Source organism: Octopus sinensis, linkage group LG2 (genome assembly GCF_006345805.1).
Source record: "Octopus sinensis linkage group LG2, ASM634580v1, whole genome shotgun sequence".
NCBI classification, from domain to species: domain Eukaryota; kingdom Metazoa; phylum Mollusca; class Cephalopoda; order Octopoda; family Octopodidae; genus Octopus; species Octopus sinensis.
In genome coordinates, this window is record NC_042998.1 from 120,449,538 (window position 1) to 120,466,979 (window position 17,442).

General features: G+C 36.1%; 1 protein-coding gene across 11 annotated transcripts in view; it reads left to right on the forward strand.

Annotated features, from left to right (window-relative positions):
- Nucleotides 1–17,442, forward strand: part of LOC115231823 (kalirin) — a 567,567-nt gene that overhangs the window by 336,865 nt on the left and 213,260 nt on the right. For all 11 annotated transcript variants that reach the window (XR_004997260.1, XM_029801773.2, XM_029801756.2 and 8 more), the window contains one exon: nt 468–597. Coding sequence is in view for 10 of the 11 variants with exons in the window: in XM_029801773.2 (XP_029657633.1) it covers nt 468–597 (130 nt within the window). In the remaining variant the exon portion in view is untranslated. The remainder of the gene's footprint in view (nt 1–467; nt 598–17,442) is intronic.

Consider the following 17,442-nt stretch of genomic DNA (forward strand, 5'->3'; position numbering starts at 1 on the left):
GCCACATTACAGAGAGTACTGGGTACTTTTTACATGGCAAACAGTTTTCTATGAGAAATTTAGTGATGTTACAAACAAATATATTTCTTTGGTCTAGGATAATAGACAGTTACTGTTAAAGACAGTTGCAGATTTCATTGTATGGATGAACATAACTATATTTTTTAAGATACATTTGTTTTTTTTGGAAATGGCTGCTTAATCGATTCTGCCAAGTAAAATGCTTAGTGGTATTTCATCTACTTTCATACTTTTGAGGTTGATAAAATAAGTACCAGTTGAGCTCTGGGGTCAATCTTATTGACTATCCCCCACTCCCTAACTTGCTGGCCTTGTGCCAAAATTTGAAGCCAATTTATCTCCTCTTCTGTTAATTATCACATTGTTTATTTTTAGGTTGTAAATATAAAAGTTGAATTTTAAAATTGTTTGATTTTGACAGTGGAAATATTTTTACTATTTGTCAGGGATATGGAAAGTGACACAGCATCTCTAGATGAAGTCCATATTGAACGTCGCGCTAGTCTGGTGTCAGTAAACTCCAACACCACCACTGCCACAACAGACAGTAGCAGTAGCAGTGGCAGCAGCAACAGAGTAAGATTTTTCACTTTTCATTGATTCATTGATTGAATAATTCATTCATTGCTATAAATAGATTTGTGGAAATTATTCAATAGACTATATCTAAATATAGACAATTATATTTTATAATATTCTCCACATAACATTATAATTTAGAATATTGGAGAAACAATTATGTACTTGATATGAAAAAGGAAAAAAAAAAGATATTAACCAAAAATTGCTTCTATATTTTTACTTAGTTTTTAATCGTAATTTCATTTTTTTGTTGTTTCTTTATTTTATTTCCATTGTTGTGAATGAAGAGTTTATATTGGTTAATGATGGTAAAATATTCTATTATCTCACACAAATTGGATACCCACACACAAATTCTATAAAGTCTGTTTTAAAGTGAACACACACATTACATCATTTTAGTATATAGTATATGATACATCACTAGCATCCAGTATATTTAATAATGAACACACATGATACATCACTGGAGTATCTTATATATAAATGGCAATTTCTATCTGTCTGTTACCATCTTGCCACCCAAACCTAGGGAAGCTATCTTCACTGAACTTTGTATACATGTTGAACTAACATCCAGTTCAATTATAGGCTAATTGGGTTTCAATGACAATCGATAATGGGGGTTGCGCTATTACATGATAAACTGAGAGGGGTGCAAAAGTGTTAGGTTTGGGGAAATGTGACATAATGAGAGTGGCTGATACCAGGTAAGGGGAGAAGACAGGAAGAGATAGACAGATAAAGGGAATGACAGACAGGTACACTTCCATATATATATAAAAGAGAGTTTGTGTGTGTGTATCTTCCTTATGCATTTGAAAACTGGGTTATTGATTTTGACATATGGGGTATCAAAAGATTCAGTAATCTTACGTCTACTAAATAAATTTTATTTTTATTTACATATTACAAGAATTTTACATCATAATCTTTTCTGTAAGTCAACTATCATAAACATTTTATACTGTGATGACAATGTCACATTTTCTATATGAGTGTGTACTTTAAAAGACAACCATTTCTCTATATGTTATGAGGAAATACAGTCACTCATGTGCACAAGCACACATACCCAAAAAGATATATGCATATGTATTTATTTATGTGCATATGAATTTGTGTGTGTGAGACAGAGAGAGAGACTGAGTGCCACTTACACATACGTAACAACACACACCTTCACTCACTCACCCTCTCTCTCACATGCACACACACACATATCCATTTCATATACATGTACATACGTCTTTCACTTTCTCTTCTCTTTTATTTTCTGCTCTCTTCAAAGCATAAATGAATAAAAAAATTTTTTACAGAAACTAACGAATACATTCAGAAACTGAGTTGCCAATTTTAATGTATGGGCTATCAAAAGATTCAGTAATCTTTCAGCTAACAAATAAATTTTATTTTCATTTACATATTTGCATTACAACAATTTTACATTATGATCTTTCTATAATTCACCTATCCTAAAAGACATTTTATCTGATGCAATGACATCACATTTTCTATGAGTGTGTACCTTACAAGGCATCCATTTCTCTGTATGCACATATACATGCAAATTAGATGTATGCATATGTATTTATGTACGTGTATATGAAAGATTGTGTGTGAGAGAGAGAGGGAGATTGAGTGAGTACCACTTACACATACATGCAAAAAAGTAGATACATGACAACACACCTTCACTCATTCTCTCTCTCTCCCTTTCTGTCTGTCTCTCTCACATACACATGCACACACATATACATCCATTTCATATGCACATACATACATCTTTCACTTTCTCCTTGGTTTCATTTTCTCCTCTCACTTCAAAGCAAATGTCACCTTTTTACTTTCTCCTCTCTTTCAATTTCTGCTCTCTTCAAAGCATAAAAAGATAAAAACAATTTAAGGGAATCATATGATCAAGTTAACAACTTTACTGGTAGTCAATCTGGCTTATATGCTCACCAGACTGATAAGTGATTAAGTGGTTGGCTGGTTTTTTGAAGTTAGTGATGCAGATCATGAGATCATTTGCATCACAGAATTCCAGCAGTCTTGTTCCCTCCTCATTTCTAGGTCCAAAACCATAGCCCCCAATTCATTCCCTGGAATCCATGAGGGGGCTGTCCAACATGTCCATTGAAGTCACCAGCCACAATAATAAAGTCTCTGTCATTTCTTGTTGAGGTGGTCTGCAAAAGGATCTCATAGAATCGATCCTTCTGCTCATCATTCAGCCCAGACTGAGGGTCATAAGCAGAGATAAATGTAACTGTTACACTCTACATCACTTTAGGATACAGCATATGTGAGCATACACAATTCTACGTTTTAGTAGATAGTGTATTTTATAGTGAATAGTCTACATCACTTTAGAATAGTACTTTTTTATAATGAGTATACATTGTACATAACTTTAGTAAACAATGTTTTATATTCATTTAAGTCTTCATTCTACATTAACCTATTTTCATACATATCATTAGTCAGAATATATTTATAAGCATTTTTGCATATATATAAGGTTGGGTAGTTAAAAAGTTCACTTTCCAACCACATGGTTTGGTTTCATGTTCAGTCCAATTGTGTAGAACCTTAAGCAAATGTCATTTATAACCACTGATTAACCAAAGCTTTCTGGGTGTATATAGCAGATGGAAGCTGAAAGAAACCTTGTCATGTGTATATATGTGTTTATACATGTGCATATATGTGTGTATTTGTGTCTCTTTTTCTTGAAATCATGAGATAATTATAAACAAGCATCACCATATTACAAGCAAAGTCTCTCATATCCAGTCTTGTAGAAAGACTAATGATAAGAAGAACCAGCTAAATTCAATGTAACTGTTTTGAAAATTACATGGCAAATGTCTTACATATTGATAAGTAACTGGTTTGGTAATTCATGGCTTGGTTCTGTATGCTGGACTGCATGGTTCTGTGTTCTAGGTAGCATAGTTCATGGAAAGACATCTGTTTGGCTTGTGATCTCATCTCTATCTCTTCTCTGTAGTGTGAGGGAGTGTTTCTTATATAACGGTTGGCAGTCAGGAAGAGAATTTTTCTGCATTAGGATAAAAACTGTTGCTCAAAAACCGATTGACTAGTTAGGACCATCCAATTTCTGCAACGGATTTAGTCCAACCTTAATCGCCTGATCAAATGTTGACAATGTCAAAATACAACCATTTGATATAATTTTATAACTAAATAGCTGATTAGACAAAATGTTTGCTACAGGTACATCACATCTGTATGCCAAAGATTGATTCAATTAGTTACATAACAATTTGAGTAGGTGGTGATGTAAAAATCTATGTCTATGTGGCAGCTGTTCCATTCTAGATATATGAATAATTCCCTATTGTAAGTGTAAACATACCACAGGTTCCATTCTTACAATTTTCATTTGCTTCTGTCCCTGCACAAGCCATCTAACTCCATTTTCTTTACGTTGCCTTATTGAATAAAGACAGGCTTTATCTCGACTTCACAGTTAAGTGGTTAGTGTTAGGAGAACATGGTTCAGCTGTAAAAATAATTGCTCCAAACAAATATACCATCACACTTATGTTAAATGAATTTTAAAAAGAAATATAGGAGCATATTATTGGTGTCACTAACATATTTAATGCCATACACTGATGATCTCACTTCTCTCAATTAAGGTCAGGTATTAAATGTTGATCTCATTTTATGTGTACCTTCTAATAACTGAGCCCATTCTGAAACTAGTATTTGATGATTCAAAACCAGTGATGGTTTAGTGAAAGAAAGACTTGAAACCATCATACACCAGCTTAGTTTGCTAAAAAATCAGAAAGAAAAAAACTTTAGAACAGACACTACAGTGAAACCCACACATATCCAAACTGTTATACTGTACTGCACATTATTGAACATAGTTTCAAGACAGTATAAGTTACAGTATATCTGGTGTGTTTAATGTGCAGCTGTTCATTTATCTAGTTTTGTGTTTTACACTATTTTTAATAGATCCTTTCTTCAGCTTTCCTTCATTATCATCATCAACTACATTATTCTGTTTACATAAATGTTCTCTGTATCTTTTGACTTTAGCTCCTCTTCCAGCAAGTTACTTAGTATTAAGTATGTGAAGGCACATGGCTATGTGGTTAGAGTGTTCGACTCATGATTGTAAGGTTGTTAGTTCGATACCCAGTGGTGCATTGTGTCCTTGAGCAAGACACCTTATTTCATGTTGCTCCAGTTCACTCTGCTGGCAAAAATTATTAGTACCTGTGTTTCAGAAAGCCAGCCTTGTCACATTCTGTGTCATGCTGAAACCTCTTGAGAATTACTTTAGGAGTATGCATATCTTTGGAGTGCTCAGTCACTTGCATGTTAATTTCCTGAGCAAGCTGTTCCGTTGATCAGATCAACTGAAACCTTCAATGCTGTAACCAACAAAGTGTCAGTTTTTTTTTTATTAATATTTAGTATGTTATCTGATTATCTGGAGACCTCTGTTAGTTGGAGTTAACCATTTATGTGTGTGTGTGTGCCACCAGCCAGACAACTTTGTGGAAGACTGCCAGTTACTTATGCATGCAAGCCTTCCCTTTCCACACTACTGATATTATCCAAGCAAAAGGTTGATGCTTGAGGGTCAATACAATTTGGCTCCTGCGTCATTACTAGGATTGTAGGGTTGTTGTCAGGATGTGGACAGCTCAGACACTTACTGTACTGCATCACATCTGACACACTAACATTTCTGCCAAGCTGCTACCCTGGTTTATTATATAAAAGCTCTTGTGCTGATACCATGTAAAAAACACCGATGCCAGTGCCGCATAAAAATGCACTTGTGTCCGTGTCCCACAGAAAGTACCCATGCTGGTGCCATGTAATAGTATTGGTGCTGGTGCCATGTACAAAGCATCCAGTACAGTCTGTAAAATGGTTGATGTTAGGAAGGGCATTCAGCCATAGAAACCAAACCAAAACAGATAATTGGAACCTTGTGCAGCTCTCTGGCTTGCCAGTTTCTGTCAAATTGTTTAACCCATACCAGCTTGGGAAACGGACATTAAATGAGGAGGAGAGTGGTGGTGGTGGTGGTGGTGGTGGTGGCGGCGATGACGATGACGAAGAAGAAGAACCCTATAAGAGTGAAAGGTAAACTTAACCTTAGTGGGATTTGAACTTAGAATACAGTTGAAACAGGTGCCAATTCATCACTTTATTTATACAGACATTTATTTCTGGTGTTCATCTGTAGTTTCCTTTATTTCCAAACAATGTTCCCAGCATCATATTGGATATAGTGTAATGTTACTCTCGTGACCAATATAGATATCATTGATTTATTGAAATCATGAAATTAATAATATCACAGTCAGATCATATAGCTTTGCCCTCCCCACTTCATTCTGCTTTATGTTTCTTTTATATAGCTGAGATATTTTCTTTGTTGGCGACAAAAGGTTTTCCTCATAGTATGCAAGCTAGACTTAGTGAAATGTGTTTGTGTATAATAATATATAAATCATACCATGTTTGACTATCATGATATTACATGGTACTGAGACATGGTATGTTTTATAATCATTGGGAATAGTACTATTTATGTCACTTGTCGATTTGAATTGCACTAAATTTGTGACAATGCTTCATACTGTTACCAAAATATCTTGTGTAAAACATTCTGCCTAAAACATCTTTAGTAAACCAAAATTTAATTTTAGGGAACAAGAGAGCCTCTGTGCATTAAAATTAAGCCAAATCTTCCCCCAAAATCACCCTCTGAGAAAAGAAAAATTGGGGACTTAAGACAAATCAGATAAGTGTGATCCATGAAAAATAGATTACAAGTGAACTCATGAGTTCACTTATGGTCTACATGAAAAATAGAGCACAAACAAATCAGTGACTGGCTGGTTTTTAAAGACATCAGCCAATATATGTAAAAATAGAAGTAAAAAGATAAGTGGGGATAGGGAATGTATTGTGAGTTGTCAGTGGAAGCTATGTATGGAAGAGGATTGTTAAAGATGCAAAAAGAAAAGGTAAGGTTTTGATTTGTGCAAAATTTGGCTGTTGTTTCTTGCTATAGAAGCTACCTTTTTGACTCTCAATCGTTGACACATTAGAGGTAAGGTTAAATGTTAAACTGTTAGGCTTCACAGCTGAGATGATATGACCAACATGATAGGTGACATGTAGTGACATATAGCACACCATGTCAGAATAGAAAGAAAAAGGGGACTTCAAAACAGGAATATTAGAAGTGTTAGATATATTGTTATATCAATTCTTTTTATAGTGAAGCCTCATGTAATTTATGCACCTGTGTAATTTATGCAGGTGATTTTCAGGATAAAATTTGTTAAAAAAGGCTTCTACTTGTGTAAAATTCACATCTAAAAGTTTCCAAAATTTCTGATATAGTCAGAGGAAAAAGGTTTTCAATTTAGTTGTATTTAGCATAATTTCACTTACTTATGATTAGATTTTATTAAATTTTCATTAGATAAAAATAATTTCTGTTTAACAGGTATCACATTGAAAGCTATTAAATTACAAAGTGTTTGTGCTGTTTGTCATAAACTTTATTTTACATTTCTTGCCCACAAGAGATTATGTCTGATCTTTAGCATACTGCTGTATGTCTTCTCAAATCACGATCACAGGAATTGTTGATAAGAATTACCAACAAAGCTGATAAATATGCACAAGTATTGCAAATTAAGTTTAGTTACCAATATGCATCAGCTTGGATGACACTACTCCATCGACAGAGGAAGGTGGCTGATCAAACTTATTATGATCAAAACTTTAATCCCTTTCACACTTATAAAATGTCAAGCAAACTTAAAAATTTGCCATTACCGTTATTGTCAGTATGAACAGAATTTATGAATTGTTTACTGCAGAGGAGAAATTAAACATGTGCTCCATTGCGATAAGTAGAAACTCCAAGCAATGTAAAATATGGCCTGGAACGTATTTACCAGCAAGACCGTCAGACTTCAAAAACTAGTTCACCATTTAATGGATTTAGTAAATTTATACAGTAAAAGTAAGCATTATACCACCCAGCATAAATAAAAGTCAACTTCATTATGCATATTTAAGGCATTATTTTTTTCTGTAAAAACCTCTTCTGACATTAAATGAGTCAACTTCTGGTATGAATTTTTGTTTTGTACATCTTTTTTCGACAAAAAAATTTCAATAAAAAACCAGAAATGATCTACTCATGTAATTTACACTCCTCCTAAAGTATATGTTTATTTTTGTGGAAAAAGTGCATAAATTAATTGCATTTTTACGGTACTTGCTTGGCTCTGTCTTGAGAGTGTGACCACAACATAGTAAAGTTACTAGCATAGCTGTGTGCTTTAGAAATTTGCTTTGAGGTTCAGTTGGATTCAGTCCCACTGCACGGTATCTTGTGCAGGTGTCTTCTACTATAACTTCAGGCTAACGAATACCTTGTGAGTGAATTTGGCTAATAGAAGCTGTATGAATGCCTTTTGTGTGTGTACATGTAGATTGGTAGATTGATAGATAGATATAAATAGCATTTAAAATGTACAACACCTGTTTTGGTAGAATTATATTTTAATGTTGTCATAACAGATTACACTATAACATACAGAGCATGTGTCCTACATGTTGATATGCCTTGGTTCTTAAGAATCCTCATAACCAAATCATATATAGATAGATGTGTGTGTGTGTGTGTATACAGTGTGTGTATTTGACCCCACTCCTATCTCCACAACTTGACAACTGGTGTTGCTTTGTTTATGGCTTTGCAAATTGACCGGTTTTGCAAAAGAGACCAATAAAATTTGTACCAGATTTTAAAAAATTACTACTGGGATCAATTTGTTTGACTAAACCCTATCATGACTGCTGTCCAATGACTGAAACAAGCACAATATGAAAGTGGTTTTTTTTTTTGTTTTGTTTTTTATATACTTATGTTGTTCAACAGTTTAGTTTTACTGCTTTAACTGTTATTCATATGGACTATCTAAACTTAGCTACCTCCCTCCCTCCTTCTATAATATAAATATGAGATGATTCCTCTTGGCAATAGATTTTTTTTTTCCTGCTTAACATCAAGCTTGACTAATCATTAGAGTACTTGTGGCAGAGTTTTAATATTTGCCTGAGAGTTTGGCTGTCGGAAAACTACTGGTTTGGTTCTTTCATTCTATATGGAGAAAGTGGGGATTATGGCAAAGTGAAATTGTTTGACAGTGATAAATTAGTTATTGTTATTTGTTTTATTTAAATCATTAGAAATGGAGAGATTGTTTCTTGAGTTGTTATGTAACTTGTTATTTACCCAGGTCAACCGTGATAAAGCACAGGATTTCCAGACATGACCATTTCTATCTCTCTCTATCTCTCTCTCTCCATATTATCAAATATGTCTTTTTTCCTTGAGTGAAATTGGAGGTAGATTTAGCTGCTATTTCTACTGGGTCAACTGACCATATAGAGGCTCTTTCATTAGCTTGGTGTAGAATTACTTTATATAGTTAGTAGAATTGTCACTATCTTAGTTTATTATTGAGTGAGGAGTTATACAAGACATTGAAAATAAAAATTTCCCTGAAATTGTCTGTTGTGGCAAAAAACAGCATATGTGATCCATTACAGGACATCCATGGCTGGTAGAAAGAAGAGAGTTATTTTCAGACCTACTGTTTGCAACAGTGTGGACTGTACTAAAGGTGCATATGGGTACAGTTGCTAAATGTTAGTGGTAAACTCATCCACCAAAGCCCACTGTTGTTTAGCTCGGGACAGACTTGGAAAAAGTATGTAAGATCATTCTTAGAGGGATATGATGGCAGTTCTTATTGTCTAAAGATCATTAAGAAGAGCAGCTATGCCTACATGCAGGGGCTGCAAATGCAAGTACCAGAGGGATGTTCTTCCTGCCTGTGCTTAGTTTGAAAGTGACAGTCAGTTCATGCAATCTGATCTCATTCTTTAGACTTGAAGGTCTGACCACAGTGGCCCAGCAGACTAAAGATGGCTGCAGTGACCAGCAAGCTGAAGGTTTTTACATTTAAGTGGCCTTTTCCTAGGTGAGTTCCCTTAAAGGGTTGGGGAGCTCCACATATCCTGGAGTTGTTGGAAGAGTGTCAAAATGAGTACTGGGCTGCCTAAGGAACTCCATGGTTGACTCCCGCTAGCCTTTTCCTTACTCAAGGCAATAAGTAGAGGGATATAGAGGAGGATTAAAGTTAGGGAATGAACCTGCAATACAACAGTGAGACAGTGAAAAACCACCTTTGCTTGCTTTGCTAGCTCATCCTTCCTCCTCTTTTGGTTAGTGTAAGTAAATGTGTGTGTGCTTTCATTTAAAAAAAGAAAAGAAAAATCATTAGGAAACTTAGTTGAAAATCAATATTGAGCTAATAAAACATTATTACTGGAAAGTTTTGTTGAGGTTTTATTTAATATAAAATAGTTATTTCCAAAATTACTGATCTAACAAAAAAGTCAATATTTTATATATGACAGGTTTTGTTTATACGACTGGATTACTCCAGATGTTATACAGCATAATTGAACATATTTCTTATCTGTTCTTTATTATTTAATCATTAGGATGGTAATCTTTCCTTACATCCAACTCAAATGAATTGCCATTTTTGGCAAACTCTATCTTATTTCCTATATTAGGCAACAATTATTCTGTCTAACATTAAACCTTGCCTTGTTTTTTCCCAATATTCTGTAATTGTTATTGTTATATTTTAGATGACATGGCCTATATTTCCTCTTATTTCTGGTCCAGTGATTACAGACTAGATTTCTAGAGTCATCTACTTGAGATATATACAGAGTCATCATCATCATCATCATCATCGTTTAGCGTCCGTTTTCCATGCTAGCATGGGTTGGACGGTTCTACTGGGGTCTGTGAAGCCAGAAGGCTTCATCAGGCCCAGTCAAATCTGGCAGTGTTTCTACGGCTGGATGCCCTTCCTAACGCCAACCACTCCGTGAGTGTAGTGGGTGCTTTTTACGTGCCACCCGCACTGGTGCCAGACAGAGCTGGCAAACGGCCACGAACGGATGGTGCTTTTTATGTGCCACCAGCACGAGGGCCAGGCGAGGCTGGCAACGGACACGAAAAGGGGCGGTGCTGGCAACGGTCGCAAAACGGAAAGTTCTCTTACATGCCACCGGCACTGGTAACACATCTGCAATTTCCATTGATCGATTTCGATTCTGATCGTCACTTGCCTCAACGGGTCTTCACAAGCAGAGTTTTGACATGCCACCGGCACTGGTAGCACATCCGCAATTTCCATTGATCGATTTCGATTCTGATCCTCACTTGCCTCATCACGTCTTCACAAGTAGAGTTTTGTGTCCCAAGAAGGGAAGGTATGCATACGTAGGCTGGCTCCATCCCATGTAGAAGGCCACGGGTTATGGACTCACTTGTCCTGCCGGGTCTTCTCGCGCACAGCACACTTCCAGAGGTCTCGGTCTCTAGTCATTTCCTCAGTGAGACCTAAAGTTCGAAGGTCGTGCTTCACCACCTCGTCCCAGGTTTTCCTGGGTCTGCCTCTTCCACAGGTTCCCTCAACCGCTAGGGTGTGGCACTTTTTCACACAACTATCTTCATCCATTCTCGCCACATGACCATACCAGCGCAAACGTCTCTCTTGCACACCACAACTGATGCTTCTTAGGTCCAGCTTTTCTCTCAAGGTACTTACACTCTGCCGAGTGTGAGTACCGGCATTACACATCCATCGGAGCATACTGGCTTCATTTCTAGCGAGCTTACGCATATCCTCAGCAGTCACGGCCCATGTTTCACTGCCATGTAGCATGGCTGTTCGTACACACGCATCATACAGTCTGCCTTTCACTCTGTGCGAGAGGCCTTTTGTCACCAGCAGAGGTAAGAGCTCTCTGAACTTTGCCCAAGCTATTCTTACTCTAGCAGTTACACTTTCAGCACACCCGCCCCCGCTGCTGACTTGGTCACCTAGGTAACGGAAACTATCAACTATTTCTAGTTTTTCTCCCTGGAAAGTGACGGAAGTTGGTCTCAGAGCATTTTCAGTGTTTATTGTTCCTGAGCATCTGCCACATACAAAAACCATCTTCCTAGTTAGCCTTCCTTTGACATTGCTGCATCTCTTATGTGTCCATAGCTTACACTTGGTGCATCTTATAGAGTTTCTACCTACACCTTTTCTACAGATCGAGCAGGGCCATCTACCTGAAGGTGTTTGTGATTTGTCTACCTTCCTACTGATTACGACTTTGGTTTTAGCTAGATTGACTCTGAGGCCCTTCGATTCTAATCCTTGTTTCCACACCTGAAACTTCTCCTCCAGTTCTGATAGTGACTCAGCAATTAGAGCAAGGTCATCAGCATAGAGGAGCTCCCAAGGGCATCCTGTCTTGAATTCCTCCGTTATTGCCTGGAGGACTATGATAAATAGGAGGGGGCTGAGTACTGAGCCTTGGTGGACTCCTACCTCTACCCGGAATTCTTCACTGTACACATTTCCAACCCTCACCCTACTAGCGGCGTCCCTGTACATGGCCCGCACAGCTCTCACTAACCATTCATCTATCCCTAGTTTCCTCATTGCCCACCAGATAAGGGATCGGGGGACCCTGTCGAAGGCTTTCTCCATGTCAACAAAAGCCAGGTACAGGGGCTTATCTTTGGCTAGGTATTTCTCCTGCAGCTGCCTTACCAGGAATATAGCATCAGTAGTACTTTTCCCTGGCACAAACCCAAACTGCATGATAGGTTTATTATTAAAAGCTTCTATCTGAACAAAACTAGAAAGTGACCAGTCACTTTTACTGGCCTTTAATCTGCTATCACTGTTCGTTTGATTGCATTTCAAGACAAATTTGTACTTGTGATACCTTCTAACATTTGCTAATTGTCTATATTGTTGATTATTGAACTTTTTCAGTCGCTCTTAAGTTGTGTATCACTATAGAAGCAGCATTGTTTGTTAGATGTTTCAGGGTCAACTGTATCCTTGTGACACCTTAGAGTATAATTTCTATTCAGTTTCTAGAAGAGAAATAACTAAAGTTTATACCTATTTCACCTAATCCACCTATATTTCAGGTATATATTATTAATCTCCCCATTTTTCTTACCTCTGAGTGTGCGTATACACACAGATATATATATATGGTCCTCTACAATAAGAGAATGTGATAGATCTTAAGAACAGATAATCTGGACGAAGTGGGATTGTGGTTGGCAGTATAGAAGGATAATATGTGATGTTAAGAGAGAGCACAGGTGATGAAATAGTTGAGGTAAGAGAGTGAAGGTTGTCAATAAAGTATTGATTTGAGGGATGGGGAATAATGGCTAGCAGTACAGGAGGATAAATGGAGGGATGTACACCATATTATAACAAGACTACATTAGAAGATTAATGGTCTCTAAAAGATCGATATGCTTTTTACCTGAGTGGAAGTAGTAATTGTAATAGTGGAAGGTGCTGTTGATGGTAATGAATATAGGGGATCATTTGGTAGAATAAAAAATGTAATGTGTTGTAATTGGCAAGGAAGTATCATCAAGGATTGTTTTTGTTATTTTTGAAGATACTACACTTCTCTGAACGATAAACATAGAGTGGCTTCACTTTCGAATCCCTTGATAAAATGGTGCAAAAAAGTAATTTTAACCTATCCCTCATTAATTTATCATCAAGCAATTTGGTCTCCTCCCATGTGATTTGTGTATCTCTACCACCATACCTCCATCAGTCTCATAGCAATTAAAAATTTTGCAGAAATGATCTCACTTCAAAAGTTCACAAAATTTGGTATGATATTTTTCTGCAATAACCTTGTCTGAGTTGGCAGCTTCCTTATTGCTCAAAACGCTGAATACCCAACCCCTATTTGTAAAAGGTTTTGACCAAACACTTGCAAGTTTTAAATTCTACTGGTTTCATATCACACTCAGCATTGCTACCACAAGCATCTCTCTCAAGTGCTTATGAAGAGATTTAGATTTGTACAAATGCTTCATTCACTGAATCACCAGCTAATTGTTTCTTTTTGAATAAAAGATTTTTCCTTAGACTGTGAACATGTAGTTTTTATACACACAGACAATATCCAACACCCATCACTCTGTTATATTAACCTCATTATTTAAAGCACTATTTAATCGATCAATCTAAATACCTTTCATACTTTTACTACAGATTAAAAGAGAGCTAATCTAACCAAATGGCTTTCAGAGTTATGACCCCTGGGCTACACCTTTCTCCTTCATTATCATATACTCAGTGTAATCTAATTTTTTTCTCATTTTTTTCACCTTGTTCAGAGTTCATTGAGTAACTACTTTTGTTTTCAGTTAGATGTGAAAAATATTTGAAGTTTCTAGAAGTTCTAGGACCCCAGTTAGAACCTAAATTGCACCTACACATAAATGGCTGTGTTACACTCCCTACAAAATAAATATATAATAGTGTTATTATCGCATGTCTTGTCTTAATTCTGTCATATAGCTGATAGGCCTTCTATGTATACAAATTATATTTCGTTTATTACATGTTATTTATTTTTTCTGTTACTTTTCTTGCTTTTTTGTTTTATATATTTTCCCATCTCCTCATAACTCATACTTTTATAGCTTGTCAAGAGAATCCCATCCTTTTTTTTACATTCCTCACTCTGTCCTTCATGTTCACTTATTTATACCCCAGCAGCTTTTTGTTGTCAACCAAATTTACTGTCACCAAATTGGACAATATTATTAATAAGGTGTCAAATTTTTGATGATTCTTGGTTGATAACTGTTGAAAGATGCATGTCTATGTGTTTTGCTTGCCTTTTTGTCTGTTTTCTACACATTCCTTTTTCCTCCTTCTGTGCCAGGCTACATTTACTATCATATGTACACACACACACACAAATATATGCATACATCAGCATCATCATTGAATATCCACTTTCCATGCTGGCACAGGTTGGATAAGTCATCAAAATCTGAGTTCTTATTCAGAATTACTGCCCTCCCAGACTGGTCAGCAGATCACATCTCACCCTTAATGTTTCATTTTTGACATGGTTATTACACCTTCCTAATACCAACCACTTAAAATGTATTGGGTGCAATTTATCATTGCACCAGTACTAGAGAGGATGGAGATGCTAGAGTGGCAGGCAGCAAGAGGCTGATAAATTGTGGGAGAGAATGATTGGTGTTGTTAGCAAATTTGCATTGTATGGGATACATGCAGATCTACTGAGACCACTAATCTATATGCCTCGAAATGGGCAAGAAATCTAGGATGATGTGGATAACAGAGATGGGTAGTGTTGATAAGAGGGTCAAACAGACCCCATGGCATGCCTAGTTACACTGGAAATTATATAGTGTGAGCCAAAGAGATCAGTTGCTGTCTTTAGTCACATGAGTAACATAATACAATGAGAATGAGAAGAAGGGTGAATGATTGAGAGAATAGCAATAGGAGCATGAGTTCTTGAATAATAAAGGCAAGGGTGATAGAGACAGGTGTCAGAGTGGATGATAAACAGGTGGGCAATAAGTGGGGATGTATGATAGGGAGGTAGGTCTTGATTATGTTAGAGATGTGAGGCTAATCAAGGAGAACAAAGCTGTAGCCTTGATAATGTTTGTGTGTGTGTGTGTTTGTGTGTGTGTGCGTACGTACATATGTATGCACATACATACCAATACATTTTTACATACATCTACCTGAGGATTGGAAAAAGTCTATTTCACATGTGCTCATAGTTCACATTGTGTGTGTGTATGTATATATGATGGTCTCTCCTATTATATATTAAACTGAAAGAGGTCTGTTGTATACACATGCACTTCCTCTCTTGGCACCATACACTAATTGCAGAGAGACATTACCATCATACAAGTTTTGTTGTTTGTTTGCAATCTTCTGAGAAAATATGTCAGGCCATTGTACTTTTCATGTTCAAAGGGTTAGGAGCAACATAACTGTACTTGAAAATTGGTGTAAGTTGGAAAAAAGAAGGGCAAACAGCCATAGAAAATCTCCCTCAATAAATTTCACCTGACTTGTAAAAGCATAGAAAAGTAACTGTTAACTCAATGGTAATTTGGTGGCAGTGGGGGTAGTGTGTGTGTCATTCTGATGATAGCTAAGCCGGCTGAAACTTTGAAATCATTGTCAGTATGCATTAGAGTAATAAATTTGTGCTCTACAAAAAGCATAGAGTAAGCCTTCAGTTTTTTGTAGAATTGTTTTTGTTATAACTCAGTATGAAAACTCTGTGTGTGTGTGTGTGTGTGTATATCTCTGCCTGTCTGTTTGTTTATATACTTACATGTATCTAGGTTTTTTTTTTTATCTCTGTCACTATGTATGTAATCCTCATGTCCTAACATGTACTTATTGATTGTAAATGAGAAGTCATTCATATAAACGTTGTCACTTCTATGAATGTGGAAATACATATAGTGACAGCGTTGTAGAAATATTTGCTTCTCCTAAGTTTATTGTCTGACCACACACTAACATGGTAAGATGGATGTTAAAATTATGATATTTACAGATATATGCATTGTGTGTGTGTATACATGTGCATATATATGTGTGTATATATATATATATATATATACGTTTATATATTTGTTGTGCAAGATTTTTTATGTGAAGTCATGTGTTGAAACAGATATTGTTATATTTCGGAATCGTCATTTTGCCAGTTTAGCCAATAACAAGATTAAGATTAATGTAAAAAATAAATAACACTGAAGCAAAGTAACACCAAATATATAGTGCGTGTGTTGTTATTGGCTAAACTGGCAAAATGACCATTCCGAAATATAACAATATCTATATATATATATATATATATATATATGATTAAAAAAACTCTATTCAATTCATTGTTTATAACAACTGTAGTTATACTTGTATTCATATAGAATATGCTTTGGTTTGCCATGATGAAAATATAAATTTTTTCATTTGTCAAACTTCTTTTGTGTCAATGAATATTGAAGTTAGAATTTCTTGATAAAATGTTACAGTATTGCACATGTCAAGCTGATTTGTTTTGGGTTAAATGGAAACATTATTGATTTTCTTCCGCTGCTTATAAGCTTTGAATGGACACAGTGGGAATTTTATCTGTGTATTGTTGTTCACTTGTTGCTACTCTTTCCCACAACAGTACTCCTTGCACCTGTTATTTATCTCCTTTCAATGTCTCTCTACTGTGAGAGACATTTACTCTTATCTGTGATTATCTTCATTTTGTGAATTGATAAGGGTGCCTCCATACAGTCACTTGGCCCACTAGAAGCAGCAGCCATATCTACCTGAAATCATAACCTTCTATATTTTAAAAGGGACACATTGTATAATGATATTGTCATAGATATCCTATGTCAGAAAACTAAATCAGTGTTTTCCTGGTCGGAAAACCTTTGATCACTGTTTTGTTCACCAAACAGCTACGATAACAGCGTTATGCTTCTTCTATGTTCTCCACTGTTACCCCCTCTCTCATTCTCTCACTCACTGGTCGTAAGATATTCAGTCTAGCAGTGAAGATTCAGCACCACTGTTGTTCTCAGGTGTCTGTAGGAGTCTTCAGCCATCAATGTAATCTACTTGGCACCGGTACATGGAAAAGGAAATACACACCTCCTAGGTAGCTGCTTTATTTATTTTTACTTTCCTTACACACATTGCAATGCTTGTGTATGTATGTATGTATGTATGTGTATGAGTATGTATGGGATTTTTATTTTTTATTGTTTTATTTTAAATTTTTGTGTATGTGTGTATGTTTCAGTAAAAA